The 27,350-nt window shown below is 27.5% G+C and overlaps 2 protein-coding genes across 3 annotated transcripts in view; one reads left to right on the top strand and one right to left on the bottom strand.

Annotated features, from left to right (window-relative positions):
• LOC107451821 (beta-glucuronidase) overlaps positions 1-7,409 on the bottom strand; it is a 30,582-nt gene extending 23,173 nt beyond the window's left edge. Inside the window, exons 1-4 of one of the 2 annotated variants that reach the window (XM_043039634.3) lie at positions 6,995-7,409; positions 4,076-4,255; positions 3,778-3,953; positions 103-248 (exon numbers count right to left, since the gene is read on the bottom strand). In XM_043039634.3, the coding sequence (XP_042895568.2) occupies positions 103-248; positions 3,778-3,953; positions 4,076-4,255; positions 6,995-7,177 (685 nt within the window). In that variant the 5' untranslated portion in view covers positions 7,178-7,409. The remainder of the gene's footprint in view (positions 1-102; positions 249-3,777; positions 3,954-4,075; positions 4,256-6,994) is intronic. The other variant, XM_071183686.2, reaches the window with a different exon arrangement.
• Positions 7,410-7,572: 163 nt separating this feature from the next.
• Positions 7,573-26,271, top strand: pths (probable ATP-dependent RNA helicase DDX47). Its single transcript, XM_071183687.2, has 12 exons — positions 7,573-7,972; positions 9,666-9,759; positions 10,330-10,518; positions 10,599-10,670; positions 11,563-11,633; positions 18,427-18,546; positions 19,882-19,998; positions 21,029-21,175; positions 21,884-21,960; positions 24,304-24,435; positions 24,533-24,662; positions 26,087-26,271. The coding sequence occupies exons 1-12, from the start codon at positions 7,913-7,915 to the stop codon at positions 26,207-26,209; spliced, it is 1,332 nt and encodes a 443-aa protein (XP_071039788.2). The 5' UTR covers positions 7,573-7,912; the 3' UTR covers positions 26,210-26,271.
• Positions 26,272-27,350: the final 1,079 nt, after the last annotated feature.

Below are 27,350 nucleotides of genomic sequence, written 5' to 3'. Positions count from 1 at the left end.
ATGAAAAATTCGATGGATTGTTTATTAATGCAGCAATGATGCCAGAATGTTATACGTGAGAAAATAAAAAAATAAAAAAATCACATTAAATATTTTGAATACCTGTATTGTTTTTAATATCTGTAACTATAGTAATATCTTTGATGTAAGCAAGTGGCATTGCATATAATAAAACAGAGCGATGAATTCCTGCATAGTTAAAAAAATCGAAATTTGTTCCTTGTGTAAAGTAGCCAGGTGGATAGGGACTAAAAATAAATTCATAGTACATAAATAAATTCATAGAAAAATAAATTCATAGTTAATACAAAAGATTAAAGGCAATTATTGTATTTTGTGATAACTTTTTATTAATTAAAAGGAAAGAAAAAAGCCAGATTGAAATCAAAAAGTAACTTAATAATTTAAGTATAAAAGTAATGCAATTAAAAATCAGACAAAAAAAAGATAACGTACTTTAAACAAACAGTAATATGCTTAGAAAATTCCCACATCTTAGAGTAATAATTTTTATTTTCATTTCATTCAAAGGATTTTAACATCTTGTCTTCACTTCGATTTAGAAACAGTTTAAATTTTACTTCACATTAAATTTTTTAAAATATAATTTAGCTCTATTATTGCTCGAAAAAGCAAAAATAAAGTTAAGGAATCAATGCAAATTTTTACTAAATACCTATTTACTTAAACAAATGGTTAAACAAAACTTTTTACTGATTCCTATTATTATAATATTTTTTTCGTATTATTATTACTTTTATCATTGATGAATTTTTATAAAATTTTTAATGTAACACAATATTAAATTTTTGAAATGTCAGTAAGAAGCCAATGAAGGTGAAGTACACTTTCTGAACATCGTCAGAACTGTGATCATGAAATCGAAACCAGTCGAACATTGGCTGAATCTGTATTTTGTCTTCTTAACTTTTCAAACCTCGATCACAATCGAGTGATCTTGGAAATTTCTAACAACTGATTTCTGTGGTTCAATGCAACTGATCTTTAGCTCGAATATCAGAATCAATGCTTGCAAATGTTTTAATATTTTTAAAAAGTTGTAAATAAAAGAAAAATAGTTTTTTTATAAAATATTAATTAAATTTATGAATAAGATTTTACAAATATGATTATAAAAGTTTTAAATTTGATTAAAAATCCTTATTATTATTTAAACATTAATAAACAATTATTCACCTAATATTAATTTTCATTTCTTTTAGCACTCATTATTATAATTAATCGTATTTTGATAATTTTTATGCAATTTTTCTTTCTTTTCTCAACGGTATACAATGCAATTTTAAAAATTATACTATTTTAAAAATTACTTCTGCAATTATATCTATTTTTTAAAAAAAATTCTATTTGTTAAGTAAGTTTGTAATTTATGTGCACCAAAATGATAAAATACAATTATGTATCACATATTGAACTTAATTAAAATCAATACACTGATCATAATGTCGTGGGAGAATCAAATTTTTTGTTAGAGCTATAAGAAAAAATTTTTTAATATCATTTTTGTATAAAATTGTTGTATAATATTAATTTATGCTACTTCCTTTATTACGTAAGCACTAAGATTCGGCAAGATTTGAGGGTCGAGACGTACATTTCATTTATTAGGGATAACTTTTATTTTCCGTTATGAAATTTCAACGAAAAAAAATTTATAATTTTAATTTTGTGTTTCTTGTAACAATTTATAAAAAAACTTACTTTAAAAAATAACTTTAATAAATATTTTCTTTGCCTACTGTTCATAATGATGTATTGTATAGATACAGGTTTTTTATATATGTGTTTATATAAAGATGTTTTTTCAAACTTTATTTGCTTACGTATCTTTTTCTTCAACAGTATTTAAATAAAGGATATGTTGAGCAGTGAAGCTGTAGCATTGTCAGGGGGTATTTTGTCATTATTAAAAGCTAATTATTACATGTAGCTCTGAATGAAATGTTTTTTATTAACTCTATTTTGAATAATAAAATATCCAGTGTTTATCAAGCTCTGCACGTATTTGTTGTAAAAATACTAGGATAAATACAACAATAAACAGGAAAAAGTAAATCAAATTAAGCGCTCAAACTGTATATAATGTGATAACTTGAAATAATAAAACCAAAAGTAAAAAAAAAATAAATATATAAAATAGTTAAGAAACAAAACTAAATAAATTATACTTAAAAGTAAGTGGAAAAATTGAAAAAATTGAAAAAAGAAATTTAAATTAAAAACAATAATAAAACGAAAATTAATTATTTAAATTAAACGCATATATAAAATAAGAAAAAGTAAATCAAACTAGCAGTTAACCAACATATGATTGCCCAAAACATTAAACACAAAATCTATAAATAAAAAAGGCAAAGCTACTAAAATAAAAAGAAGACCAAACAGCTTATCAATACATACCGCTTATACAGCTTATCAATACAGCTTAGACCAAACAGCAAAGAACATTGAAAGCAACTAGATGAACTCATGATTTCAAAAGAAAGTTAAACAACAACAAATGAGAAATATAATGCAAACAACTTGTTTGTGTAGAGCATTACTAATCGACTGAAACATTAGTCACTTTATTTAAACTGTAGTTTACTAAGAAACAAATAAATTATTCTTTTAATAATGAAAAATTATTACTCAATTTATTAGTTACGTTGCAGCTTCACTACTAAATATTCCAAACAACAATTCTTGTATAAGGCAGAGTTAGTTAAAATGGTTGCGAGAAACCAGAAAATTGTAAGAGCAATAGACTGGAACTCTAGTTGAGAAATCCTAGTTCGAAGAACTATGGTTACAGAAACTGTTGAGAATACAGATATGCATGGTCGATTTTTATTTGAGAAATACATGTTCTCTCAAATGAAGAACGGAACTCGAGCTGTTAATCATTTACAAATACAGCCGTTAATCATTACACATACCATACATAGCACATGAAACACTCAAAATGCTTGGCACAATCTAATGAATCATTTTGCTTCAGAGAAACCTTATCTTTTATATGCAATAACTTAAATTATATCCACAATAATTTAGAGTATAAAAAAGTGAAAGTGCTGCAAGTGAATGGTAACAAACTAGTATAGCTTCCATAATAATAATATTAAATAAGCATGAGTTTCTAACAGAGATAATAAAGCAAAAAAGTACATAGTATTAATATGACAAAGTAAATAAAAATTTATTAATGAAATATATTTGTCTTCTGGTATAATTTTGTTAAAGAACATGCAATAAAATCTGGAATATGAAATTTACCAAGCTTTAAACAAAATTATATTTTCCTAAAAAAAGTAAGCAAATCAATTAATATTGACATCGTTATAAAGTTTTTTTTAACATATTTAACTCACATTTCTTCATCTGTATTTTTTTTTTTTGAAAATACATTATTTTTGTACATTTTACAAGATAAAAATAAAAATGTTTCAAAATTTAAAAATTCCTAATTTCATTTAAAATAAATAAATTTAAACAAAAATTTATAATACACTTTTACAAAAAACATAAGTTTACAGATATTTTATTATATATCCTACACTTACTTGATATTTAACAGAATTAAAAAAAAAAAAAAAAGTGGCACAGTTGTATTGGCACAAATGTCTTTGTCCAATAAGTATTTTGTGGCAAAATTGTTTGTAAAAAATTTTGAGGTAGAAAAAAAAAAATGGAAGAAAATTTCATTAAGAAATGTATTTTACACAATTAATAATAAGACTAATTGTTATTGAATAAAAATATAATGTAAAAGTATACCCATCATTTTTGTGCTTGAACGATTTTTGACCTTGAGGAATAGTATCATAAGAAAGTGTATTATTTAAAGCAACTGTTATCCTGTTGAGATTTGAAAATTGTAAATTTTTTGTAACATCTACTTCAAATGGAAGATGTCCTCCAGTATGATTCATAACATTTTCTCCATTTAAATACTAAAATAATCAGAAGAAAAATTCATAAATTTATTAAAACAAATTTATAATATCAAAGATATAGTTTCAAAATGTTTTTTTTTTAACACTTAGTTTTAATTTTGACATAAGCACCAACTTACAACAACTGAATAATAATGGGCACTTTCGAATCTTAATACCACTCTGTAATTTTGAAACCATCTCTGTGGAACATAGAATGTTTTTTCATACCATGACCAGCCAAGATAATCTCTAATAGTTCTATTTTGAGTAATATCATTGAAACTGGATGGAACAGGCATGGGAATGGTGTCACCTGTCTGGAAAAATAAAAAAGTAAAATAAGCACATCGTAAGAGTGAAAAAGATATACTAAAAATAAACACATATTTATCAGAAATTGGGACCTGCATTTCACAACATCACACACATAAATTATATTGAAATGAAATGCCCATATTTAGTGTTTAATATTTATTCTATAACATAGAGGAATAGTACATTACGAACAGGTATAAATGTCTACACTCTTGATTTAGATATGGAAAATCTTAAAAGAAATTTATAAATTTTTTTAAAGAATTTAGTCATACTTTATATACTAGTTAAAATTAGTATGAGGGTTAAGGTATTTTTTATAAACAATAAACTTATTAATAAGAAAATGAGAAGAGAAATCCGTTGTGATATGATGAAATGGAAACACTAAAATCACAAATAAAAATCTTACCTAGTTATTAAAAATATTATTAAACACAGTTATTAAAATTAGATCTGTCCAGCCGTTTTCAGGTTTACTATTAATTTGATATACGCCTGCACTTGATGTTTGTTTTTTTATTGAAAAACACTTTTAAGGAAATTTTTCTTGATGCTGCTTTGCCAAGAACCAAATATTGCAACTCAATTGAATTTGAAGTTCACTTAGATTACAGCTATTTTTTAGCATCACAAAACACACATTTTATAATTAAACAAATGTTATCTCCCAGGCAACCACTTTGTTACAAATATGCTTCTAATTTCATAAAATATAACAATGTATATAAATACACACAAAATTATTATTTAATAACTCTAAACAAGCATATAAAAAAAAGATACAATTATAAAAAACATTGAAGTTTCTCACTTATAACATGTATACACCTTCCTTTAAAATACCTCCTTAAAATTACAGGATTCTTTAATCATCGTTTTAGCTGATACACAGCAAAAAAAAAAAAAAACCCACAGTCATATGAAATTTTTTCACATGCAAAAACAAATTTATTTCTTCAGATATGACGTAGCAAAGTCAACATTTCACGGCTCTATTTAAAACAATATGAAACACCTAACTAATATTGATAGCCTCCCATTCGGAGACATGTGTAGTACTTTGAAATTAGTTTGAAATATTTTTAATTTATTGGGGTACTGTACATAGATTGAAAAAAATCTGGTCATTTCTTTAATATCAAAAAAAAAAAAAAAAAATGGGTGTTGTGGATTTCGGGGAAAATTTTTATCATAACAAACATAAATGAAACATAAACTGAAAACAAACATAAATGAAGCACATGTACACCGCTTAAAGTTAATATGAAAATTCATTACTAATCAAAACAACCGGGCAATTCTTAAACATTAAAAAAATATCAGTGTAGTGAATTCTGGAAAAATGTATAGTACCGGGAATTCACACTTTTTATTGCTACGAAATTGCTTCTGAAATCGAAGATTGATTGTGATATGGCACTACACACAAAAAAATTGTGATGCAATGGGTATCTAGTGAGCAGTATGCATCCGGTAAAATATTATGATTATTCGGCAGAAATATCCAGCCTTAAATTAATTAGGGAAAAATGCATAAATTAAAACATATATCAATTAGATATTGAATAGTATTTGATAAATAACTCATAGTTATGCTGGAAAATTAATCCAAGCATATTTTTTAGATTACGGCTAGCCCCTATATTTCAGGAATCGGGAATTCGAATCCATCAAAAAAAAGGTATTTTATTTTGAGAAAGTACGTTTTTGCGTCTGATTTTCTAACTTAAAATTTCGTCAGCACTAATAAATTACTATATTTGAGGTCACACCCTTGAATAATTATGATTGAGTTCTAGAATGTGAAGATCTGATTATTAGATCAAAAGTTATTCAAGATGGTCTGATTTTTATGTTCCACAGTGTACTAATTAAACTTGATTTCTGGGAGACATTAATATAACATTATAAACAAAAATTCAACAGTAAACAATTTCAATGTTAGTCAATATTTATCCATTTTTTGAAACAAATTAATAATTTAAATTATCTGTTTTTTTTTTTCCTTCCTTTTTTTAATTCAATAACTGGCTTAACCTGTTCATTTGTATCATTCTTTATTAGAATCCCTGTCATTTAATGAGGCCCACAACTCCCATTTAGATTTTATGAAAACTTTACACGATTAGCATAAAAAAGCTTTTAACTGTTCTTCTCTAACTTTTGAAAAAAATTTGGGTACTTTTTCATTTTGCCAGTGCAGATGACTAATTTGCCAATGCAAAGTCATTGAGTGCAAGTTATTTTTTCAAAAAATAGGTGATAAGTTTGTTTTAAAAAAAAAATCCATACTTATTGAACAAAATAACTGATAATGCTCGGTTAGCTGGGAGCAAGCGAAAAGTTACCAAAAAATGTAGACCCATGACAGCTTTCTAATTTTTTTTTTTTAAACACAAAAGTTAAATAAAATAGTAAATTTAAAAAAACCAATAGCTGAATTCCTTTTTCTCGGCTAACCGAAAAGTATCAAATAGTTTAATTTACTTGCAACAGAAAAATAGATCGGCATTAAAATTTAATACATTAAAACTTCAATTGATTTTAAGCAATTATTATTGAGTTTTTCGTAATTTATTTAAAACATCGATGTAATTTTTTAGGATAATTTCATTTAAAATAGTTTTGATTTAATACATTTTTGAAAACTGTGATCATACAATAAATACATAACAAATTTTTTTTTAGCTGTGCAAAATATAATGAAAATAAATAGTATGAGATTAGAAAAGTATTACTTTTCGTAGTGATGTTTTGTACCACTTCTGTTCGAAACCTTCATCTTGATTAGATTGGTGACAGATTTTAAAATCCCAAATATCATTCAGAGATTTTATTTCCCTAGTTATTGACTCTCTGGGAAATAGGCAATAACTCTCTAAAAAGAGTAAAGTAAAAATAAGTGTACCCAAAATATTCATCGTAACGAAAGCTTGTTATTCAGAATAACATTCCAAATTAACACCACTAAAAATTAAGTTACTTTAAAGATTTATCACAGACTACCCCATGTAATCTATGATCTATGGGAATGGAGTTAGGAAGAGACAAGAATATTTAAAAACTTGAAATCGCTTTTGACTTGCTCTCTTTGTTTATTTACATTTCAATCAGCTGACAGCCACCACCCCCTAAAGATAAATTCGACTAGAAATCGAGAGGAAATTTTTCGCAATTTTCTTTTACAAAAGAATCAACAGCAAGCTGAATGATATAATTTTATTCTCAGAGTTATTATTTGATAGTTCTGGAATTTATTTTCACAATTTAGGATTTTTTTTAGAAATTAACAAACTGTAACTGTATCACAATTAATTATGAAACAAAAACAAATAAATTATTAAACTGATATTGGCAATAACAATTTTCCACGCATTTCTAAAATAAAAATTTGCGTGCACTAGTTGAACTGAATTTCTCAGTTTTTAAATAAAAATATGTAAATATACAGAATTTTGAACTGAAAAAGTATAAATCCATCATATACCCAACCAGAATCTTCATCATTCTGAATTCCTCTCTGTGTTCCTCACTCAACAAAAGCACGCACAACTTAAAATTAATTTGTGGCCTGCTGTAATCAAGAATTAATACTCGTTTCATGTGGTATCATTTTGCCCTTTTTATAATTGCTCTCCTTTAATTTTTGTTAAAATATGGCAACAGAAGAAATATCTTCTCCACCAGTGGAAAAAGATTGTACTTTCAAATCATTGGTTTGTTTTGTTATTTCTTTTATTGTAGTATTTAAATATGAATGAAGTAACCTTCATAAATGCTCGGGGGATATTTCCGTATCCTGATCTGCCGCACCAACAGCAATCGCCAAGGTGCCAAATACATTTTCAATTTGCAAATTTCTAAAAAAAAACGAAACATATAGATGTTTGCCAGGAAATGACTACGAGTTATACCTTTCGAGTTGGTCCCTTTCTGTGTTTTTTTTTTTTTAGTTTCTCGTGGACCATTGCCCAGAAGTTGTCATGACGTGGCGATAAATCTCCCAAAAAGCATGGGGTGGTTTGTCTGAGGTGTGCGAATTATAGTCCCTTCTACTTGGACCCCTTCTATGACATTTAGTGTGCTATTGACAGGACAAGAAGAAAACGTGGCGTTTATTTTGGTACAGGTGCCGATTTGGAAATCTTCACGTACTAAAGAAGTATTTTCTTCTTTTAAATGTAAACTGGGGTGGCCAGCAGTCCTCCTGAAACTGAAACAAAACATCATCAGCAGGGGTGCAACTCAAAGAGTATAACTCGTAGCAACTCCTTGTCAAACATCTACATGTTTTTGTTTAAAAAATTCTAAGTTTATAATTCATTTGGTGCTTTAGCAATTGTAATTTGGGAGACTGATATTTCCGTTTTGTGATCTGCTAATCTAAAGTGCCAAATTGATTTTAAGTGGATCAAATTAAAAAAAAAAAAACAAACATGTAAAGGTTTGCGTGGGAGTGGCTGAGAGGTATACCCTTGGAGCTTGTTCCTTTCTGTCATGTTTTTTTAAAGTATCTTGCAGACTACTACCCGGAAGTTGCCAAGACTTGGCGATTATTCTGCCACAGATTACTATATGGAAATCTTCCCAAGACTTGAATATTTTATCTTGTCTTTTTTTTTTTTTAATGTTAACGTAATGTAAAACCATTGTTTTTTAAAAATAAAATAGTGTTGTTAGGAATATTTCCACAACGTGATCCGCAGTGCCAAGGCATAAAATGAAGTTAAAACTTGCAATTGTTAAAAAAGAAAAACCCTTAGAGGTTTGCCCAGAGGTGGCTATGAGTTTTGTTCTTCGAGTTTCTTCCTTCTGTGATGTTTTTTTAAAAATTGCTGCTAGACTCTGAGTATTCTGCCGCAGATCGGGGATATAGTATTTCTATATTGGTACTTGTTTCTAAAGTACCAAAAAATATCTTAAACATTCTTTTTTTTTAAAAATGTGTTATTGTTTGCCTTGCAGCGACCCCAACTTATACTTTTCAAGATGTCTATAGATACCAAATAATAGTAACCAAAATTTGTCAATTTATTTTGTGCATTGATATGGAAATCTTCTAATCTGTATACTAAATACTAATGTAAGAATGTTTTCTTGACCTTGGATAACAAGTTTTTGAGGGTAACCAAATAACTGTTATTATGTTAATAAGCTTCAGTAATTAATAATTTTTAAAGTTTTGTGGTTGGGAGGCTGTATGTTTTTTAGAAGTGGTTTAATTAATAAGGTTTTCATAAAATTGGAGCATTTAAGTTTGTCAAACTTCCTAACTGTCTGCAAATGGATCCAAAGGAAAACCAGTACCGTAAACTGATTGGTGGTTATAATATCTTCAAAAGATGGTTAAATGGAGAAACAAAACTCCCTAATTGGATTTAATAAAGTTTTTCATTTTTTCTTTCATAGGGTGTGGTTGATGTATTATGTGAAGCATGTGAACAGTTGAAATGGAAATCTCCAACAGCTATCCAACAAGAAGCTATTCCTATCGCTCTAAAAGGTAAATTTTTATAAATCGTTTTATAGGCCTATATATTTTTTTTCATGGTTTATATTATTGTTTAAGCTCATAGTGGGCTAGAAATTCTAAATTATCTACAGCTTTTAACTATTTTAATCTGAAGAGGAGTATTTTTGCCAACTTGGCATAACGAATTTGTTTTTAAGATAAGATTTTGATACTGGAAATGAAGCTTTAATTTTATATATTGCATAATATCTTATCAAATATTTTAGCAATGTTATAACCTTAAAGCTGTAAAATATTGGTATCTTTTACCTATACTTATTTGTTGGTGTGCAATTATTTTTCAGCACACTCCTGAAAACCCTCTTCGTCAAAAAACAAGAGTCAAGCAGGTTTTTTTTTCTTGATTCCCGCTCACTTTCTTTGTGTGTGGTGGAGTGACAAATTTTTTATGTATCTCACTTAAAACTTTATTATTATTCAATTTATTTGTTTTGTTTATTGATAGTCAAAATTTTTATTCTTTCTTGAATAAGCTTTTGTGTTGAAGATATAACATTTTTGATAACATAAAGATTATGATAGTAAAAATTGAAATTCTAGGTCGTGACGTCATTGGTTTGGCTGAAACTGGGTCAGGAAAAACTGGTGCTTTTGCCATACCTGTTCTGCAGGCTTTGTTGAAAACTCCTCAAAGATTCTTCGCTCTTATTCTTACTCCTACTCGAGAGTTAGCATTCCAAATTTCTGAACAATTTGATGCTTTAGGAGCATTCATGGGTGTTAAAACAGGTTTTATTTTATTTTTGGTTGTAATTTCTTTTTAAATTACAGTACTATTCTTTTTGCTAAATTGTTCAATATTTTTTCAGCTGTTATTGTTGGTGGCATTGATATAGCAACTCAAAGTATGACCTTATCTAGGAAACCACACATAATTATAGGTAAGATTTCGTTAAAATATTCTTTAACATGTTTTTAATCTTTAAGTACAGTACATGCTAAATTATTCATTGGCATGGGCACCAAATTTGACCGTCAATGAGCCGCACCTGGTGCTCATGTTAGAGGTTCACCTTTATTGTAAGTGATTTGTGTTATTTTCCTATTTTGTCTGGTTTCTTTTTTAAAAAAAAGTTTTTAATTATAAAATTGCAGTTAACTGCATTATGATTAAATTAATAATTCTTTGGACTTAGTGCACATTAAAAATTAAACTGAAAAAGCCATTAATTGTGTTATAAATTCTTAATTTTCCCATTGAAAAAAAATTTTACTCTTGAGTATGGATTTAAATTATTTGAATTTAGATTGTTTAAACTTGTTAAAATAATTTAATTAAGCATGTCTTGATTTTGATTACAAATTTTAATTAAATATTTGTATGAGGGAATAATATCTGATTAATACTGATGTTTTTTTTTTTTAATGCAACAGAACTATGAAAAATTTCTATGTATCTGAAACTATTTTGTCTTGTTCAGTCCTCCATTAAAAAAAATTATACTGAAATAGTTAAAATTTTCCATTTTAAGCAATATAATTCTGAAATTAAAATTATGTTGTGTACTTTATAGTTCTTCTCTGTTAAATTTAGCTTTATTCTTATATGGAGCAAGTTATACTTCTTTTTTGAGCTTAGAGGAAGTTAAGACTTAAAGCAAGTTATACTTGTTGTCCCTTTTTCAAAGTATTTTTATTTTAGCATATGCATACTATTGTAAAATATGTCTTGATTGTTTTGAAAAGTGTTGTACTTATTTTTTTCATTTGCTAATTTTGATATTAATGATATTTTTGTAAATACTATTGAATTGTTATATTTTGCATTTTCAGCCACACCTGGTAGATTGGTTGATCATCTTGAAAATACAAAAGGATTTAACCTTAAAGCGTTGAAATTTCTGGTATATATTGTTGATTATTTTTTCTGCTGCTTTTTATTATTAAATTTGTTACTATTAATTATTCTGATACAGTATTGAAAAAATAATGATAAGTAGAAGTTACAATAGTATTTAAGTATTTTAGAGATCCAATATTTATTATGTCTTTAAGTAAATATTTTTTTTTATGTCATATCACCATAAATTTCATCATGTGCAGTTTCATTTCATGAAATATCATGTATATTCATTCAGTAAATGAAGTAGATAGACAGAGTTCTCCCTCGGGGAAAAAATGGGCAGGACACTTCCTCTCAGAAAAGAGTACTTTGAGTTTTTAAAGGGCGCTCACTTAACATCATTAAAATTTATCAAAATATGTAATATAGTGTAGTAACTGAATTTGATCCTCAATTTTTAAATTATCCTTTCATACTATTTTTATGTGTCATTTCACAAAACGATTCTCATTATCAAAATCAATATCAATAACAGAAAAAATTGAAGTTTTTGAAAAATAATTAAAGACAAGCTGAAAGGAAATCTCTGTGCATAAATTTTCTTTAAAAAAAAAAAGGGATTAATTGATGAACAACTTTCAAAGTTTTTTGTTACATTTGAAACTGAGAATTATGAGAAAATAAATATTTGAAGAAGCATTTTAATCCAAAGGTATTTATTAAAAAAAATTTATGTTAAAAAAATTATCTTAAAAATTTAAAATCACTAAAAAATTCAGTATTATAAAAGATGTAAATGTTTGTGAGACTGAATCATATACGAATATTAGCTATATAACTAGAGAACATAAGAAAATTCTTAATGTAATCAAGGAATGAAATTAAAAATTAGTTAAGTAATTATCAATAACAAAATAAATCAGAAATGGACATTTCAACGAGTGGTTAAGAAAAAAATCTTTTCCTGAAAAAAAAGCAGTGTTTTTAAGGTATGGCAGGTCAAGGAGAACACTGGATAGAAATTCATCATGTTTTACTGATTCATGTAATCAGACATATTTAAACAAAATAAAAGATTTTGTTATAAATAATTTATTAATATTAATTAATACATAAAATCAGTAAATTTTGTTTTAATTATATTGTTTATTAATACATATACTGATTGTTGCATGTTATACATTTTCAAAGAAATTACAATATACTTTGTAAATAGATTAATACAGTGCAACCTCGAAAATCCGGACTGCTGGGGGGTTTGGAAGGTCCGGATTTCCGAAATTTCCGGATTTTAGATACCTTACTTGAATTGATAAAATTATCGAAGTTTCGAATTCGCCAGGCCGATTTCGCGATTAATCACGCGTGTGTAGACCTCCGACGTCGATTTTAACATAAATATACTCTTTAAATAATAAATAAAAGACATTAAAAATCAAACTTTCGTCATTTTCCCCCCGCAATCGATCGTTTAGATAACATAATACAGTGGAACCTGTCCAAAGTGACCACCCTCGGGACCAAGTCAAATGGTCACTATATAGAGGTGGTCACTTTATGAAGACTTTTTAAAACGGATAATATACATACGGTTAAATGCACATTCGAAAAACTGTACTATATTAAGTAATGAATTAATTATATAACAACCCTAATAACTAAAATAGGTTTATCCCTTTATAGATAATTAATATAAAACTCACCTCATTTCTTTTGGTATTAGTTGAAGAACTTCCGTAGTAATCGATTTAAATAACACGTAATGATAAAATACTCCTTAATTAATACTGACCTTTATTTTGGTTGCAATACTAGATTATCCAAAACATTTTCAATACAAGCTATAATAAAACACTCACTAAAAAAATCTACTAATTATTATGAAGTTCCATTCACAGTAAAAAAATCAGAAATTTTTCTTTGCTTAAAACACTTCTTTTCAACAATTATTTTTTCAGTCATCCCTTCAAGTTTCCTTAGTAAATCTAGCATTTGTGGACAGTTATTTAGGGCATACGTTTTCATATTCTTGCACATCTTTAACATTTCTGAGTCGGAAATTTCATCATTTTCTTCAATTTGAACTTCCTCTTCACTAACACAATCTTCTTCGTCTTTTTCATTTATAAACATTTCGCAAATGTCTTGCTTTAGATTTTCTTGATCAACGGAAGTATTGCATGTAGGAATATCACTGTCAAAATTCGTGAAAAATTTAGCATCCACTGGTTCATCTTCAGAAGGCAAGTGATTTAAAAGATTTTGAATGAGCAAAAGGCTATTGTCATCATTTTCAGCATGTGAATCACTCATATCTTCCGAAATTTCTTGGGTAAAACCACATTTTTCAAAGCATTTTGAAATTGTCGTTTGGTGTACTAAATTCCACGAGTCATTAATCCACATTATGGCATCAAGAACGTTTATGCATGAAGCAATTTCGTTTGCTGATTTGCATTCTCCAGCTCTGGCAATTATAGCTTGGAGGAGGAACTTTCTATAATGTAACTTGAAAGCTTGAATTATTCCTTGATCAAGCGGCTGCAAATGTGATGTGGTATTGGCAGGTAGAAACTGCACTTTCACATTTGAAAAGGACAACTCACTTGGATGGGCTGGGCAGTTATCAATGAATAACAGAATCTTTCTCTTTCTTTGCTTCATCTGCTTGTTCAACTGCATAACCCATTCAGTAAAAATAGAGGACGTCATCCAGGCTTTTTTATTTCCATACCACGAAACAGGTAAATTTTTGATGTTGACTTTTTTGAAACAGCGGGGTTTTCTGGCTTTTCCTATGACAAGAGGTTTCAGTTTCTCTCCTGTTGAACTGCAAGAAAGCAAAATGGTGATTCTCTCTTTTGATATCTTGCCATCTTTGCATTTATCACCAGCCGTAGCTAATGTTTTGTTTGGCATTGCACGATAAAACAAACCACATTCGTCTGCGTTGAATATGTCTTCTTTCTTGTAATTTTCCAACAAACCAGAAATTCGTTTTTTAAAGGAATCTACTGTTTCCATATCAACGTCATGTGACTCACCGCACAAAATTTTCTGAGAAATGTTATGCCTTTTCTTGAATGATTCTAACCAGCCATTAGAAGCAGTAAAATTTTCCACATTGAGTTTTTTTGAAAATTCTAAAGCTGCTTCTTGTAACAAAGGTCCAGAAACTCTAGCATTCATACCACGCATTTTTTTTAAACCATTCAAAAGTAGCCTGATTTACTTCAAAATTATCAATTTTTCGTATTTTCCGACTCCTAGACTCATTTTCATTTTCTTCAAATCTGCTAATATACTCCAATTTTCTTTTGAAAATATTGCTCACACAAGTTTTACTGATTTGAAATTTTTCAGCTGCTGCCCTTTGACTATTACTTTTTAGAAAGTCAATAACTTCAATTTTATCTTTTAAACACAATTCTTTATACTGCTTAGATCTTTTATTCTCCATAATTAACAAAAAAAGATAGCTGAATTAAAAATAAACTCAATGAAAACTGTCAATGTTAAAATACTAACACTACTAACATATTAAAACACTGCAAACAAATCTTGAAAGCAGCACAGTGAATGCACAAGTTTACTCTTAGAATTTCTGAGAACATATGATAAAAGGAACCCTTTTTACAAAGGGTGGGAGGTCAGCACATTCCTATCTCCCCACCCTCAAAAACCAGTTTCTGACACATCTTATATGAGCAGAAGAAAAGGAAGGTCACCTTGGACAGGTGCAAATGTCATTCAAATGAAGGATGAACTGGTCACTTTACACATTCAGCAGGTGGTCACTATAGGAGATAAATTCCTATGTACTTTCCTAAGGAAGAAAATAAAACCTGTGGAAAATGGTCACCTTACTCAGGTGCTCACTTTACCCAGATGGTCACTTTAACAGGTTCCACTGTATTAGCAATTAAAACTAAAAATATAGGCTTAAAACGCGAGCTGAATTTCAACTTATAACCGAAACAGATGCTTCTAGACTAGACTGTACCAGCTGATACTAATCCTTTTTTTCTTGGGGGGTGAAAGAACTTGTCCCCGCCTCCTAAGCTTCAAGGTTAAGAAAGAACCAGTTTTCTTTCATCACAAAGGGGAAAAACAAGGAGATGGAAGAATTCCTCCTTCTGAGGGGATTCCCCTTTAGGAGGAGGGGGATTCCCTTTTATATTCTTTGTTATCTATACAGAACTGATAAGAATGACTGAAATTTCTTTATCAGCTATGAGCTTTCATTCATTCCCCACCTCTACCTCTTCATCTACTGCTTCATTGTTGCAAAAGAGTTGTGGGATTCCCCTTCAGGAGGAGGGGATTTCCCTTTATATTCTTTGTTATCTCTACAGAACTGATAAGAATGACTGAAATTTCTTTATCAGCTATGAGCTTTCATTCATTCCCCACCTCTACCTCTTCATCTACAGCTTCATTGTTGCAAAAGAGTTGTGGGATTCCCCTTCAGGAGGAGGGGATTTCCCTTTATATTCTTTGTTATCTCTACAGAACTGATAAGAATGACTGAAATTTCTTTATCAGCTATGAGCTTTCATTCATTCCCCACCTCTACCTCTTCATCTACTGCTTCATTGTTGCAAAAGAGTTGTGGGATTCCCCTTCAGGAGGAGTGGATTTCCCTTTATATTCTTTGTTATTAATACAGAGCTGATAAGAATGACTGGAATTTCCTTATCAGCTATGAGCTTTCATTCACACCCCATCTCTACCTCTTCATTGTTGGAGAAGAGTTGTGGTTTTGCATTAAAATTTTTATTCTAAGCAAATTTGTTTTAAAATTTTTTCTTTTGAAAATTTTTTCTGAGGAACTGGACGTATGAGTCCGGATTTTAGATATTTCCGGATTTCAGAAGTCCGGATTTTCGAGGTCGTACTGTATATATTTTAGATTTACATTAGAAAGTTCTGTAAAGTTCAACTTTCCTTATTGATTTTTGTCCTCTCTCTCTCTCTCTCTGAAGGGATTTCAGTCTTTATTGCTTTTAGTAGCAACACGGAATCTATAGTATTAGTATTTTAAGTGTAAATCAAATGGTTAAAAGTCTTACGCAAACCTGATGCCTTGCTGCTCCTTAAAATATATAGACAAAGTACAAGGCAGTGGAATTAAAATCATCAAATGCTTTGTGCATCCCATAAACATCACTACTAGAATAAAAGATTAGTCAGCAGATTACAAAGAAATATTGTCTAGATCTAAAAAGAAAGAACTTCAAAAAAAAAAAGAAAAGAATAACAAACCTATTTAAAAGCAAAATAGTTTAACAATCTATTCAATCATTGAGTTTTTTTAAAAAAAATAAATTTTTAAAAAATTAAAGTTTTTATTAAAAGTTTTGATAAAAGTGTCCTAAAAATTTATTTAATTGTCATTTAATATATAAAAATAAGATAAAAGCTAACCCTTATAACAAAGATTACGGAAAAATCTTAATTAAAGATGTATATTTCATCACTAAAATGAGGCTAGATCAATTAAACAGACATCAAAATTATTTTATTTCTATTAGAAATCCTATTGTCTTTAGTACTTCCTTTTAAAAAAAAATTTTTCCTCCCAAACTTGAATAAAAGATCAGACTTAACCATAGGTGTTAAGCTTAATTGAAAAAAGAACTGAAAATTCACTTTAAATTTTAAAAAATATTGTAAATTGTGTAATTAATGTTTTTTCCTTGCTTCGGTTTGAAGTCAGATAAAATTTAATACCGATTTCATGTTTAGATCTGGGATAGATTCCTCAATATTGTTTTAATATTTGAGGGAAATAGAGTAAAAGTGGATTTTCCTAATATTTTGCCAAAGAGTGTTTGTCAGAAAAATGAATGCCTTTCTAGGGCACTTGGTTTGTAGGTGATAGGCTTCACTCAAGAAATATAATTTAAGTCATTAAAGGAAATTAATAATAGAATAATTAAGCTTTGAGATGTGACTCATCTGATCACTATTTAACCTCCAGTTGTAAATCATATCTGCATAATAAAATTTTGGGCACTGATTTGTTACTAATACCCAATTGTTTGTTGATGATTTTTTTTTACGCCAATCCAACTTTGGTGCATTTTGATTGGTGCCAATTTCGCAACATCCCAGAATGAAAGGAAATACTCTAATCCTATTAAATTATGATTTCATCAGTATTACATATGTTTTTTTTATCACAACATTACATTTCATAAGTGCCGTGGTTAACTTTATATAAATTAGATATTTACTATAACTTAAACATCTTTTCAATGAGAAATATGGTACTGTTTATTAATATATGACAGATATCAAAAGGCAACTTAACTAAATATGACAATAGATGAAAGAAAATGATAATAACAGATTCATGACAATGATAATAACATTCTAACATCAGTAGTCAGCATTGAACATGCGAACACTATTTGATAAAAGTAAACTGTTAGGATTGTCTTTAATTTAAAAATGGTTTATATAAATGCTATTCCATGACATTAAAAAGGTATGGTATAGTGTTGTATTTGTATACTTTGCTCACCAGTTGACAGACCACATACTCACCTAAACAGGTGTAAACACTAAAGACTTTTGTTAGTTACGTCCATTGATCTACACATATGATTTTGTCAAAATGTAAGCATTTGATGTATTTTTGATTTTCAGTAGTGTCATTAAAGTATCTGTAAACATTTTGTTTTAAACTTCAGAATTTTACTTGGAAAAGATTACTGATAAAAACCATCTCTGTTACAAAGAATAATTTTTCTTTTATTTCAGTTTTTTGTCCTCAAGTATGATATAATTTTTTTTTTCTTCATGTATATTATTTCCAAAAAATATTTTTTATTTTGATTTTTCACTAGATAATGGATGAAGCAGATAGAATTCTAGATATGGATTTTGAGCAAGAAGTTGATAAGATTTTAAAGGCTATTCCAAGAGAAAGGAAAACCTATTTATATTCTGCTACAATGACACAAAAAGTATGTGATAGCTTTCGAAAAGTTCAATTATTTTGTTACTAGTTTTTATTTTTTGTGCATTGTATTTTGTATTTCAAAATAGATTTTTTTTTCGTTTTCTAAGAATAAATTAATAAAAGTTTCCCCAATTGGTCAGAGTGGGGGTGCAATTTTTTTCCTGAGTTTTAATTTCTGAAATGATGATTTTAATTTTTTTAAATGTTTATAATGAAAAGCTAAAACAACTTAAGTTAGTATAAGCTAACTTTTTTTTATATTAATAATTCTTATTCTTTTATTTAATTAAATACTTAGTTATATAATTAAATTCTGTTAAATATCAGTCTTATCAAATATAATAACTTTTTTCCATCTATTTCTCTCCTTATGATTCCCTTTATATGCCATATCAAACATTTGGGTGTGGTTAATTAACATGTTATGATATTTCTGATTGAATAGTTTGTCTTTGAAGATATTTTGCAATTTGTAAATTTTAAGTATTAATTGTAATTTAAGTTAATTGTTGCATATAAACTTTAATGTAAATTTTTTAGTTAAAGAAAGAAATATTTTTTAAGTGCCTGAAAAGTGCTTATTTTTTTGTTAAAATTTGACTATACTCTTTAAAATATGTTTGTTTTCGCATTTAACTTACCATGAATCACTCAATGTAAAAATCTTAAAACTGCAAAACTATAGCAGTAACAGAGAGTATGAGTTTGTTTATAAAAAGGAGAAAATAAAGGAATTTTGTTTATTAAAAGGAGATGTTGCAAACTAATGATTAGATTCTATACCTCACCTCATGCAATTTCTGCTGTCTTTGTCTCTCTGTGTATGTATTGCTTACTGAATATTTGCAAAGCACAAAATCTTATAGTGATGAAAAAGATACCACCACCATTTAGTCTCCAAATATTTAAAGTTTGCTAAAAAGTTTGCAAACTTCTATAGAATCGATAGATAATGTATATGTGATTGATATTATTTTTCATTTCATGCATGTTGTATGTAGAACATTTGTTGTGTTTAATGCATTCAATTTCATAAAAACTCACATAATATTTCCCTTCAATGTAAATCATCAATGAAAGAGAAACCTTTTTAAGCATTTCCAGTTATTTTTGTACTTTATAGCTTTGACATTTGATAATATCTGTTGTCTCAAGCTTTAATCCAAATTGCTTCAGTCCCTATATTATCATTATTAATGAATTATGCTGTATATATTTACTAATTGAGTATATTTAAACTTGCATGCATGTTTTCAATATATTTAAAGTTATATATTAATTATAGTTATATTATATATACACTTTGATATTTAAAGTTATTTTCTTTTATCTCCTTTAGGTTCAGAAATTGCAAAGAGCATCACTCTCAGACCCAGTCAAAGTTGAAGTTTCCAAGAAGTATCAGACAGTTGAAAAATTGCAGCAGTATTATGTTTTTGTGCCTCTGAAACATAAGGTGATGATAACAAATTCATGCAATTTTTTTATTCCTTTTGCAGAAATTTTTTTAAATTTAGATTATTTTTTTATAATTTAGATTATTTTTTAGAAATTTTTATTTAAGTATTTAAAAATACTTTTGTGTTAAATACCTTATTACTATAAAGCCATGATCGTAATATTATTCCACTTTGCTTGATCAATTTCATTTCAATTTGGTTTTGGTTTATAAGTGCTTTTGTTTAAAACTAAATCTGCATAAATTTTATTTTATTATTCATTATCAAATTTATTCATTTATTTACAGTATTCGTTTCCTTTTAATTTTCCTTTCAAAACATTAATTCCTTTTAATCTTAAAAACTTGTTTTATATTTTTAATAATACATGAGTTTTATGTTTTTGAATAACATTGACTTAGTTGATTGTGAAAGAGTAAAGCAATGTTAATTGTATGTCAAAGTCAGGTTAAAAGTTTTTATGAATGCATTGAAAGCAATCTAAAGGCATGCAATAAAATATGAAAATGAATATTTTAAAATAATACATTCTAATTTCCAAAATAATTATCTTGTTAATTTGTATCTTAAAAATGTGATAGTCTTTCTGAAAAATATGTTTGATTTGGATTATACTGTCAAATACAAATTTTATTAGGTAAAGAGTCACAACTCAAGCTATTACCAAGGTTGATTGTATTCCAGGTATTTCATATTATTCTTCTGGGTCTAAAACTTAGAAGCAGGGCATATGAATTTTCCACAATTATTGCAAGTTTCCACATATCTCAAGACTATCGGTCCTTGGACTTCTGTGAATCAAAAACTTATTATGCAACAAGATTTTAAAACTTCTGCTAAATCCTGTTAATGATATGTTTACAGATATGAGATTCTTCAGAAAAAAATATGAAAATAATATAAATATGATGTATAAAAAAATATATCTATGAGATTTTCAGAAAAAAAGCTCAGTGTATATTTTGAATTCAATTGACTTTCATTATTTCATCATAAGAGATGTCCTAATTTTATTTTTCTTTGTAGGATGTCTATTTAGTTCATATCTTGAATGAATTGCCTGGTGATTCTATAATGGTATTTTGTGCTACTTGCGCTAATACTCAAAGGACTGCGTTTCTTCTTCGAAACCTAGGCTTCACTGCTATTCCACTTCATGGTAAACTTAGTCAGGTATTGCACATTTAGTTTTTATAACAGTTTTATACTAGTTTAAAAATGTGTGTGTGGCATTTCAATATCTAGGAAAAATTTTAAATTCTAAATAGAATAAAGTTTTATTTCATTCAATACTAACATTTTTATTTAACCAGACAAATGGGAATAAGATATAGTGCAACTCATATGTAATTTTGTACTTTGCCTTTCTAGCACTTATGTAAGAAAATTTCAATTATTGTTTGTATTATTATTAATTGTGACTGATTTTTAGTAATGTAGGCTTGACCTCAAATCTGCTCTTTCAAAGTTTTAGTGGTTTATACACTTCATGACCTGCTGATGAAATTTTCTTTATCATAGAGAATGGTGACCAATTTTGTTTCAAATTGCCCTAATGGTCAAAGAAAATAACATAAAAAGAAATAGGCAGAAAAACAACATAATAAATGGGCAATTTTATCTCTAAAAATAATTGTGACAGTTAGTTAAAAATACATAAAAGATTATTTTAAGTAAGACTTCATTTAGTATGTGACCTTAGAAACCATACTATTAGGAATACATTTGTATGGTTTCTAAGGATGAAGGTTGAAAATTTGAAGAGCAAGGCTTAATCAATGGGAACTTTTTTTTTTATTATTTGGATTAATGGTGTGTAATAGAAAATGTAGACCAAAGTTTCGTATATATGCTTCTCTATACATATATTTCAAATTTTAGGCAAAAAGGCTTGGTGCATTGCAAAAATTTAAGGGGAAAACCAGATCAATATTGATTGCTACTGATGTTGCTAGCAGGTAAATAGTTTTTTATTTCATGTTTTTATTTTCAAAAGAAATGTCAGATAGCAGAGCTAACAACCTGGACCTATCTGGATCTTAACAGTAGATCTTTTCCACATTTAAAAAAAGTGGCATAATTTTTATTTTATAATTTGATAGTTGAACAGAAATTATTTTGACTAGCTTAACATATAAACATTCAAAGAGACATAACATACCAAGGTTTTGATAAAAAATTACTTGAATTACACTACCTACATTAAATGGTGAGTGTCTTTTAATCTAACTAGTAAACAGTTAAATGTAGTAAGCTTGAAGACAGACATATGTAAACAGGACATTATGTCTATATATTTCTATGAGTAATTTTCTATAAAAGTACGTCTCAACATGTTTTTTAGAGTGTCCATGCCTGTTTGGCTTTAATGCATCCTTAATGCTAAGTTTGATCTAAGCATTTTTAAAAATGGTTATGCGATTCTTGATACATTCCTTCTCAATTAAGTGTAAGGGAGATAGTGAGAGAATTATTATTATAATTTTTTTTTTGTTCTATCTTGCGTTCCAATGATATCTAATATCAGTTTTCTAAGTTACAAAAGAAAGAAAAAATTACACGAACTTTTTCTTAAAACTAAAATGAAGTAAATGCCATTTTGAAAAAGTGGGATTTTCAGTGAAGATACTAGCTAATTTTTTCAATGCAAATATGTAATAAAAGCCGATAGAAAGCTTTCTAAAATCAAGAAAATTTATTTTAAGCACTTTCATTATTTCTTCTCTTTTAACTGCTTTGTGATAATGTTTTTAATTGCAGCAATCAAATGAAAGTGTATAAATTGAATCTGTTGGGGAGGAACATTACTGGAAATAGCATAAGTCCTTTTGTACTTTAATATGAATAAAGTTTTCTTTCACCTCATGGGTGTGAATGTAAAAAAACATGTTTTTCTGAGAAATGACTACCCATATTGATCTTTTGCTTAATATAGGTTGTCATTTCTCCCACACTCTTATAATTAGGTATTATAATAGTTTATTCTAAAAAAATTGATATTTCTGAGGGTAAAATTTTTCTAAAAATGAAAGTTCGAACCATTTTGTAAGTACATTTGATACAAGTTAGAAGACTTTTGGAAAGCATGTGCGAATAAGAAATGAAATTCCCATTAGTTCCTTTTCAGTAATTTTTTATTAGCTTCTCTAGAATTAAAAACAAAAATAGAGCACTTAAAGTAAGCACAATTTTTACCTGAACTAAAATATTTTTTTCTTCCTTTATTTAATATTTTAAAGTAATTTGTTGTATTTATTATGAGACGTATTGAAGTTATTGGAGAGAAAAATTTATTGAAATTAAATATATATTAATTTACATATTCATAAATAAATTTAAGATTAGAAAAATGTAAATAGATGACAGATATAATAGAATGTGCATTGTATCATTGTTAACAAAAAAATTTCGGAACTGATAACGTGATATTATTAATGGGAACAAATTTTCTGTCCCCATACGAGTTGATATAAACAAGGTTGAACTGTATATATAGAATATTGTATTTTACGTTTCATCTATGTGGGAACTCAAATGTCAATTTTCAAAACGGATATACTCTGGAGGAAAGAAAATTTAATAGATAATTTAGAATTATCTAAATGCCGATCATACTGTGATCATTATTAAAATTGAAAATTTAAAAAAAAAAAAAATGAATAAATAATATAAGGTTGGAACTTTTGCTCCAAAATCCTTCCCCCCCCCCTCTCCTGAAATTGCTCCAAGCTGTTCCAAAATTCTTTAATAATATTCATTGAGTAAAAAACGGAGCATTGCCCCTATATATAAAATTTATTTCCATACTAACTACTTATAAGTTCAAAAAGCATGTGTATTTAAATAAAGATAAAAATTAATCTTTAATCAAAAAGTTAACTGTGTCTAATTAAACTACATATTATTTACCTGTAACTAATGGAAAATTATAGTTATAAACTTTCTTGCCATTCTTATCTACTGTTTCTTTTTATCTATTTTGAACATCAAATAATTATTCACATGTATTATAGTCTTCATTTTTTGGAAAATAATTCTTTAAAAATGAAATTCGACTAGACTGAGAAAAAATCATTACCTTAAAACATACATGTTTGATATTGACAAAAAATATTTTATACTTAAATCCATCAACAAAAAAAAAAAAAAAAAAAATCAATTGATATAAAATTCCAGCTTGAAAGTAAAAATTTTATTGTATTTTGAGTTTATATTTCTCTCTGTTTTTACAAGTATGTAGAAAATGATTTTATGTGCAATAAATTACATTAATGATAATGTGTTTTTTGTTATTATTTTAGAGGTTTAGATATACCACATGTTGATGTTGTTATAAATTTTGATTTGCCTTCACATTCAAAAGATTACATACACAGAGTTGGTCGAACTGCCAGGGCAGGTCGAGGAGGAAAATCTATAACATTTGTTGTTCAGTAAGTTTCCCCCTTCCTCACCTGACTTTTTAAATTCAGTTATTAATTTTTAAGTATTTTATAATTGTTTTAATGCTTTTGTTGTCTCCCTGCATAGGTTTGAGGTGGAAGCTTATTTAAAAATTGAAGAATTAATTAGCAAAAAGCTTGATTTGTATCCAACTGTAAATGAGGAAGTTATGGTACTGTTGGACAGAGTTGTTGAAGCATCCCTAACAGCTAACAAAGTAAGATACTTTATTTTTTATTGTATCTTACGTAAAAGTTCACCTCATTAAAATATTATTGACAGCATAATTAAAATTTATTACAATAAAGTATTTTTCCTAATAAATATGCGCATAAATACATTACTTAATTTTTGCAATTTCAATTACCATTTATTAAGGTTTATAGAAAGATGTTACAGAACCATAACTCTAAACCCTATATAAAAAAAAAATGGTTGCAGGTAGTTTTAAAAACATAAATTTGTTGATTTAACTCTCACATACTATCCATATTTTTTTTACTTGAACTAACCTGACGTAACAAATAATTAATTGTTTAATGGGCAGTAAAATTCCAGTGGATGGGCAATAAAATCCACTAGAAAACGTCACTAACATTATGTTTTAAATGATTGGGAAAAAACAAAAAAAAAACTGTCAGCAATTTTATTTATAACTATGAAAAAAATTGCTTTTTCAAATTTCTTACTTATTGAAATTTTTAATATTTGGCAAGTGGTTAATATGTCCTTTGCATTCACTGCTCAAGGTTCAGGATCATGGCTCAAATGGTAAAAAACACACACCAACTCTTCCGTATATTTGCATAGATTTGTGTATTAATATGTTTGTATAGAAATTTAATAAATTGAAAATAAAAAATGCATTAATTCCTTTTGTATCAAAATTATAATTTTTAAATTAATAATTTAGAACTACATACTCACCAGTTTTTAAAATTTAAATTTATTACAGTTTAAATTGATGAAAACCAATTTGGATAATGCTAAAAAAATTCTTATAGTGCACATTGCCCCAAAACAATTAATTACAGAATTTATATAATTTTTTAAGAAAAAAATTAAGAGTATCTGAAATATCACACACTTCATATCTTAAATTCAAATGAGGTGACTGCCTTAGATACTGTTGATTAGCCTAAATATCTCACAGATAATTTTTAAAAATTAAGTAAAGAGGTTAAAAGCATTTTCGTAATTTTCCCTCCCTATGTCCATGTCTTTGACAGTTTAATTTGGTGGAGAGAGATGTCTTTTAAATCGCAGTCACCCATGTTATCACTTTAAATTATAAATAAGATAGACTATAGTTATACCAATACCAATATTAAGGATTAATACACTATCATCAGTGCTTTTTTTATATTTCATTAGTAATAGTTTAGTAATCAAATAATGCTGATTTGAAATTTATATATATATATATATTTAGAATTTTGAAAGTAATATTTCCTGAATAATTTTACTAATTTAAAAAACTTGATAGACTTAGCTGTAATAAGGTATTAAGTAATAGTTTCAATTTAGGAAAACAATTTCCTTTCTTTACAATAAATATAGCTTTAATAAGTTGCAATTAAAATTAAATTTTATTCTCATGTATTTATTTCACTCTCACTAATTGGATATTTTTCTATGTAGGAAATGAAAGAACTTGAAGGAAAAGACAAAAAGAGGAAACGGTATAATAAAAATGATGATGACGATACCGAAGAATCAAAAGGAGTTAAGAATAGAATAAAAAAGAAACAAATAAAACGTTAATAAAAGCTAATTAAATTGTTGCCTTGTATGTTATTTGTATATTAAATTTGTTTTTATCTCAACCTTTGAGTCTTTTTTTTTCTTAATATTATTTTGCAAACGAATTTGTTAGTGTTTTTAAAGTAGTCACATTTAAAAGTAATATAACTTTTTGCTTTCTTTGTAATTTTATTTTGGAAATTATTAACTATGACTGGTGTAATTTAATAAAACTATAAAATAATTTTTTCTTTCAAAATGCCTACCATGAATATAAGACTATTTTATAAGGACTTTCATACAGGCTTAAAGGCTAATAATTTCCTAAGAAATAATTTTCTTCCTTTTTTTAGTTTGGAAATGTTATCTTTTGTTTTAGGTCAGTATTCAACTTGATAAACATTATTTATGTTTCATTGCAGTTTAAAAAGTCACCATTTTATTTATTGAAACTAGGAGGTTTTCCTTTTTAAAGTTACTTCTTATTTGCATTATACTTGTTTCAATTTGTTTTTTTTGCCTTATACTTGTTTCAATTAGTTTTTTAAAAAAATACAGAGAAACATTGCTACAAGGAAACCTCTAAATTTTTACCTAGGAATAACAGTCTTCTAATCTTTGATCCAGGTAATTTTTGTCAACATTATGGATTGTACTGAAAAACTTACTTGTGCTTGTCACATCTTTAATGACTATGCTGGCTGTTGGTTCTGTTAATCTTTGTAATCTCTATAACCAAATGTTCCAGTGGGTACCATTGAAATTTAACATTATAAAAATAGTTATATCAAACCTACAATTTCTTTAAGCTACAACAAGGCACAATTTATTATAAAAATCTTTGTTCTCATATAGTTATTTACAATATAAAATAGTTTGTTTTAATTACAAAAATTTATACGAAAGCAAAAGCATAATCCCTTTTACAGCACAACAATTGTAAACAAACGACAGATGGACACTAGTGACGTCAGGTCGTGTAAAATCACTTGCCCCCGATTCAGATAAAAAAACAAAAGTGTTTTTTTCTTAAAAATAACCCAATTAGCACTCTTAGAAAAGCAATAAAATGTTTTCTGCAACCTTTGAGGGATTTTGAATGAATAAAAATGTTTCTAAAAAATTTTAATTATCCATTAGTGCCCAAGATTTGAGAATTATT

The sequence above is a fragment of the Parasteatoda tepidariorum genome, chromosome 7 (genome assembly GCF_982258835.1).
Source record: "Parasteatoda tepidariorum strain Cologne lab strain chromosome 7, Ptep-v5.0, whole genome shotgun sequence".
Classification (NCBI taxonomy): Eukaryota; Metazoa; Arthropoda; class Arachnida; order Araneae; family Theridiidae; genus Parasteatoda; species Parasteatoda tepidariorum.
This window is presented reverse-complemented; position numbering and strand designations above follow the sequence as displayed.